This window comes from Coregonus lavaretus (assembly GCF_964263955.1).
Source record: "Coregonus lavaretus genome assembly, chromosome: 18".
NCBI lineage: Eukaryota > Metazoa > Chordata > Actinopteri > Salmoniformes > Salmonidae > Coregonus > Coregonus lavaretus.
Window position 1 is genome coordinate 38,935,559 of NC_140005.1, and position 7,229 is coordinate 38,942,787.

Sequence of the window (7,229 nt, forward strand, 5' to 3'; positions counted from 1 at the left end):
TAATGACATCTACCTGTCACCGGACCACTTCTCAAATAAAATAAATAGGCAAACAGTCAGGTGTTTTCTGCATGCTGAATTAGTATTTTATTTATAACCAGTTTATAAAAATAAAATACAAAATAATTGTAAACGAACAGAAAAAAACACTGTACAAGGCATTGATATGGTACAAATGATAAAATAAGCATAAATAATTACAGTTATGTACAATGTAGATCCTCCTCTTGTTACATTCTTTCCTTGTGACTATACATACATTTCAAAACTGTTACATTGCAACACAGGACTAAAACGCGAAGCATTTAAATAAATATCTAAAACTGAAGTCACACAGGCAATGAGTGTCAACGATGAGCATCATTACCCAATACATCAATAAATACATGTGTTGTTGTGGTTGTTGTTGTTTTTACATTTGGCCTATTGGCCCAAAAACTTCAAACAACTCATTATCTGTGGCCATGAATGAGTACAATCATTGGACCACAGATACAGGCAGGCTATGATACCTTTGTGACACCTTTACAATCACACCACCAGTCAGTGGCCAATCATAATCTCAGTCCGAAAAGTAACATTATAAACTGGGTGGTTCGAGCACTGAATGCTGATTGGCTGACTGCTGTGTTATATATATATCATATACCACAGGTATGACAAAACATGTATTTTTACTGCTCTAATTACGTTGGTAACCAGTTTATAATAGCAATAAGGCACCTCGGGGGGTTGTGGTATATGGCCAATATACCACGACTAAGGGCTGTATCCAGGCACTCCGCATTGCATCGTACTTAAGAACAGCCCTTAGCCGTGGTATATTGGCCATATACCACACCCCCTTGGGCCTTATTGCTTAAATATACCACTTTGTTGTGCAATAATAACAATAGAAGATAAATATTATGAATGGATTGATTATCTTTTCCAGAAATCAACAGCACTCTTTATTCCTTTAGCACTTCCCTTTTATTAAAGCCTTTAGTGAAGCAATAAGTTATAGTTCATCAAGATGGTCTTTTAAATAAAAGCATTACACTTTTTTGCAGGTATATATTACAAGTTTTGAGCAACTACAGCTGAAGTCAGTTAGCTTATGGAAGTACCGAATATAGCCTAGAATTGAAAAGATCGCTCACTGCTTGGTGCGGTACTACTGTATATGTACTGTACATTCGTATCACAATCTCTGGATGTAAAAACAGATCTTTATCATACACCTTAAAACCCCTTCAACCTCATTTCTGATTCCAGAATCCAGACACAGCTCAATGGTCAAATGGCTATTGGCTACTGACAGTGAATTCACACATTCTGTCCAGTCAATGGGCAACTTGATTGGACCAAATTGGCCAATAAGAGCAGAGCTGCCCACAGAAAGCAAAGCTATCTATCTGAAAGTCAAACACCAATAGTCTGCCTCTAATTTTCTGGATAAATAATTTCCACAGATCGGTAAAGGCAGGCAGGCAAGACGGGACGGACAGCACACCTATCAAGGACGGAAAGGGATTCGGGAGAACCCTACACAGTCTATGGGAGAACCTGACAGTAGGTTGGTGGCTAAGCAGTGGAGTGATCCCCAGCACAGAGTAGACAGAGTAGACAGACAGACAGACAGACAGACAGACACAGTTCAGTCATCCCTTACTTACACAGCCAAGGGAAGAAAAGAGACATGATTAAGGCGACCGACTGACTGAACACTGTGTCTAGCCTTGGGATAAGCCATATCATAGCTGCTCTGTGAAACGGTTCACACTAGATGGGCAAGCTGCAAAAAACAAACATTTGCTTTTTGGTCTTCATTTAAGGTTAGGCATAAGGTCAGCACTGAGGTTAGAGTTAAGGTTAGGGTTAGGTTTAAAATCAGATTTTAAGAAAAGATCTTGTAGAAATATGCAATGGCCCAATTTGTAAGTCTCTCTGGATAAGAGCGTTTGATAAATGACTTAAATGTTACAAATGTTAAATGCTTACTACTTTGCAACTTGGCCAGATAGTGACGACCCTGTGAGATAGAGGGGTTTTTCAAGGTTGCCTACATGTTGCATAGATCATCAGATCATAAAGTCATTGATGGGGATCCTGCAATGTTAAACGCAAATCCACATTTGTAGAGATCTTCGTTGAATCAGATCTGTATCAGCCTGTCTGCAATGTAAGCATCCTGGAACGCCACCAAGCTGTATGCAGCCAGGTACAAATATATCACAATGGACCAAGTAAAACAACAACATACAGCTACAGTCCTCCTGTAGCTCAGTTGGTAGAGCATGGCGCTTGCAACGCCAGGGTTGTGGGTTCGATTCCCACGGGGGGCTGGTATGAAAAATGTATGCACTCACTAACTGTAAGTCGCTCTGGATAAGAGCGTCTGCTAAATGACTAAAATTTAACTATATCATGACAGAGCAATGGTGTCCATCTCATACTGCAGTGGTATAGTAGATATCTCCCCACTGCGTATTGGTTGTATAAGGTTTGGGTGGTACCCAGATTTTCATAGTGTCATACTGTTTCTGTACCATTCCGGTGCATCCAGTATTACCACAAGGGGCCCTATACAACAAAAAGTACCCCTTGTGGGGATTTTTCGACGCACAAAACAATTTAGGCAACAGGGATCTTGATCCAGGAGGGGGTTGAATGTCTCTGTTATAACCAAGAAGCTTGATCTTGACCTCTAACCACTTAGCTAGCAAGATAGGAAACTAAATGTATAGCTGGAGCCCTGAGCTGGATATAATTTATTTGGCACATTTTTTATTTCTTATAGCTATACTTAACTTATAGTTATAAGCAGTGGCGTAGCACGCACCCCCCAACCCTCCCCCCCAAATCCCCCCCCTAAATGTTTGTCGTTTTTTAAACGTATTGAAAATCATACCGTCGGTATTTCGAAATACCCAGGTATACGGTATAAATGGTATATCGCCCAAGCCTAGGTTGTATAATGTAAATACTCCAGGCAAGTATTTTCCTCTTTACATACTGTACTATGCATGTGTCACATCATGACAATAAGCCAATCAAACGGATATCAAATAAATACATTAGATCCCTTTTTAGGAGCATCCTTTTTTAGTAGTATTACCCAATCAGTCAGTGCAGTAGTCCTAAGATGTGAGCTTTTGGAGAGCTAGAAAAGCAGATAAATGCTGTGGACCAGGTGGAACGATAAGAGTGAAGAGTGATCGAGATTGTGAGGAGAAATGGAAAACGAAACAAATTAAATATTCCAACCAAAATACATATGGTACTATCCAACAAGAAGAAGAATTCCCTTTCAGACATTCACAATGCATTATGGGAACTGGTATGCTGCTTACTTTACTGATTGGTTGATTGTTTTGTTTTTCTATTTTCTTGGTAGGCAGCGCATGCAAGGAGTAGTAGTGCTGGAAGCAGTAGTTAGTTATATTACAGTATCTTACAAGCAGAGTGGTGGGGAGAGGTAGCCTGGGTGCCAGTCAGTTTCTGCTATCATTCCACTCCTTGCTACTCCTTTTCATTCCAATGTTGGGCAATACCACGGAGTACAAGGAGTGGAATGTCAGAACAAAAGCGGTTCTGGATTTCAGGCTGGGGGGGTTTTAAATGTAGTAAAAGAAAGGTCAGGTGAGGGAGGTTTTAAATGATAGTGTTAATTGAAAATGTGGTTGGTTCTCAAACAATACATTAACTCTGAGGTAATAGTGCACAAAACATACAGTATGTCATTACAAAAGAAACAAAACATTATCTTGCGCATGTTTTTTTTTATCCTTTGGGAAGTTTGAAACACTGATTTGGTATATGATACATGATATTTATATGGCATAAATATCATGATTACTTGACATAAATGATGGACCTGTCATAAAATGTAGACAAACAGGATATCTAAGTTTTAGTTTAAAACATTCCCTTTCTTTAATATCTCAAACACATGTTATATTTCTTAAAATAATGTCTGAATAAATAAAATAAAAACATTCACTTTGCTTCCTTTTCCTTGTAGTGAATAATACTGTTACACTCACATGAAGAGGACTGTCTTTGCAGCTTGCACAATTTTTGTGGGGGTGATTTTGTAAAAATGAGAAACATAGCCTACTTTGTAGTGAAACCAGAAGCTGCCCAAAGTGCCAAGGCAAGGCACACATTAAGACAAGTGTTTATTAAACATTAATAATCATTATAACTTAGTGTTGCCTTGTATTCACTACTAGTATTATAAAAAGTACCATACGCGTTCTCCCCAAGTGTGCACTCCCCTCCCATCCATGCATTTAAAATCACTGGTTTGGTGTAAGCATGGGCAAGGCTAGGGAGGGTTGCCATGACATTTCTTACACCATTACTTTCCTTTTAAGTCCAGGGCAGAAGGATAAAGTATTGGGACGCAAAGTCAGACTCCTTTCTCAATAGGAGCATACAAAGGGAATCAAGGCCCAGTTACTAGTATTCAATCACACATTTAGTTTGACATTTAGATTCCCCCAATCAATCAATCAATCAATCAACACAGTAGGCACAAGTACGTGTGTGAGTTCACACACACTATACGATTGTATTAAAGGAAGGATCACTCAAAATGATCACTTCTTTCATTGATCGATTGATGGCTTTAGGTGCCTTTGAAATAAAGAACACTCCCTATACTGTACATTTGAAGTCAGAGACGGAGAGAGCAAGTGTGTAACTGGGGTGACAGGTGCGTCAAGATTTCAATAAATCTATAGATAGTGTACATTTCTCTCGAGAGCTTCATGGCCATACAGGTAGACCTGCTATACCGCACTCCCCAGGTCAGTACAGAGGAAACACAATAGAATGAGTCAATATTCAAATGGTTAGTGATTCATAAATAATTGCTCATCCACTGAATTTCCACCGTTAGTGTCCTAGGGTAATCTGAATGAAGTGTGTTTACTTTCACTGATGAGATGAGGGAAGTAAGTACCCCTACATTTTATACACAGCATAATGCATATAGATACTTTTCGCATGAAGTATGAATGCTTGAAGTGGGCATATAAATTAGTGATTAAACAATGACAAAATGGAAGAAATAAAAGAAGAACAAGTGAAGGAGAGAGAGGACAGCGGTGTGGGGAGAAACTGAACGGGGAGGAGAGGGGAGACATTAAGTTCAGTATTCTCTGACAGAAGCTTCAGGTCTTCATCGATCCCGAGCATGATTGTCTGGTCTGTATGAACATCCCACCCTCTGCTGTGGCAACAACACTGACCCCCAGGCCCTACACACAAAGCATCTCAGGATAGGAGTGCTGATCTAGGTTAAGTTTAGTGATTTATTATGATGATTTATTTAATTAATACGATTACATGGACAGAGGGGACCTGCTCCTACTCTGAGACACTTTAATAAATAGGCCCAGCGCTTCCTATGGGCCAGGCTAGGACCAGGACTGGAGCAGTGGGCCACTATCTGCCGCTCAGCTTGCTGGAGCACTTCCTCTCCCTCTCCTCGCGGCTGCAGACTTTCCCCCTTGGGGCGTGTTGGTGGAAGGGGCCGGTGCGGGCCTGGCGGCCGCAGCAAGTATCCTGGTGGTGGGGGTAGGAGCGCCGGGGAGGAGGGGGGGACCCGGAGAAGCTAGGAGGGGATCGGGACCGACCGAAACAAACCCCTCCTCCTCTCTCTCCCCCGCGGTGTTCGTGGCGGGAGGGGGAGGAGGAGACAGAGCGCTGTAGAGAGGAGGAGCTGCGTGGAGAGGCGCTGGAGGTCCGGTGGGGATGGTGGTGGGGGGAGCTGGTCAGGCTACACATGCCCATCCGGGAGCCTCCGTGCTGGGCTGAGGAGCGGCCGTGGTGGGGGGAGCCGCGGACAGAACCACCACCATGACCATGGTGCATCAGCTGGGCCAGGCAGGTCAGGAGGTCTGAGTCGCTGGTGCTGCCCGCTCGGATTCGGTAACGCCTCAGCCTTGGGTGGCGGATGGAATATGAAGAAAGGGTTTAGAACTTTAGATATACATTGTCAATTGAGATCATTAAGGCAAAATTAGAGTAATTCAGCTGAATGATAGTAGCCTGGTCCCAGATCTGTTTGTGCTGCCTTGCCAACTCCAAACATTGGCATGACAATGACCATAGGAGTTGGCAAGGCAGCACAAACAGATCTGGGACCAGGCTACTTTGATAGATGGGATAGACATGTAATAAAAACTAATAATGAAGAGTTATATTACCTGCCCTCCACTGCAGGGCGACTGGGTGGTTTGCCCGGGGGTGGGCGTGGTAGGTACTGTGCAGCTCGCTCCTGCTCTGGGGCCGGGTTAGGAAGGTTAACGGGGCGAGGGATCCTGCTCTTACGGGACAGGGGGCTGGAGGAGGAGGACAGGGAGGAGGCGTCATCCCCCTGGCGGTCGGAGCGTGAGCCCAGGAACAACTCATCGACCGTCTCAGAGCGGTCCGAGGCGGAGGACAGCTGTTCCCCACGGGGGAGCGAGGCCATGATGGAGCCACGGTGGGAGAGAGAGGGAGAGGCTGTGGGAGAGGAGGCTGGGTGGTGGCCTCCTCCCTGGTGGTGGGCTTTCTTCTGGAACAGCTTCTCCATGGCAGAGCCAGGGGTGGGGAGGAGGTCCAGCAGGCTGGAGGGTTCCAGGACAGGGATACGGCTCAGCCTGCGGGAGGGGTCCCTACGGGGGGCAGAGGGCAGGGAGGAGGGGGTTAGAGCTGGGGCTGGGTCACTGGTCTCCACCCCATCTCCCCTGTCTGACCGGGGCTGGTCACTCTCATGGTCCTTCAGCTCTGGGAAGGCTCCACTGCTGCCATCCCCCTGGCCGTAAGCTGGGGGAGTGAGATGGCCGTTGATTAGCCCTAACACTGGACTGTGGGGGGAGCGTGGAGAATTAGAACGGGGAGAATTAGGAGAAACAGGAGAGTGAGGAGAATGCGGGGAGTGAGGAGAAGACATTCGGCTTAGCACAGGGCTGTGGGCTTTGGTATGGGTCCGGGTGTTGATGTGGGTGTCTCCTCCGTTGACCAAGGTATCTGCCAGGAGGTCATCCACAGTGGTGGGACTGCCGTGCTGGCTGCCAGGCTGGGTAAAGGTGTGGTTAGGGGTGGGCAGGCGCTCCTGGCCCTGGGAGGAGTGGATATCAGCGGTAGCAGTATTATCCTGGGTCTGATTGGCCTCAGCTGCTGCTTCACCTCGTCTCTCCAGCTGGAGGCACTGTGGAGCACTGTCTGAGCCTGACTGGGACCGCTGAGCTGTC

General features: G+C 45.0%; 1 protein-coding gene across 1 annotated transcript in view; it reads right to left on the reverse strand.

Moving 5' to 3' along the window:
* Positions 1 to 3,692: 3,692 nt before the first annotated feature.
* Positions 3,693 to 7,229, reverse strand: part of LOC311145649 (uncharacterized protein) — a 13,259-nt gene continuing 9,722 nt past the window's right edge. The window contains exons 10-11 of the mRNA XM_084181917.1: positions 6,201 to 7,224; positions 3,693 to 5,935 (exon numbers count right to left, since the gene is read on the reverse strand). Coding sequence (XP_084038043.1) covers positions 5,437 to 5,935; positions 6,201 to 7,224 — 1,523 coding nt within the window. The 3' untranslated portion in view covers positions 3,693 to 5,436. The remainder of the gene's footprint in view (positions 5,936 to 6,200; positions 7,225 to 7,229) is intronic.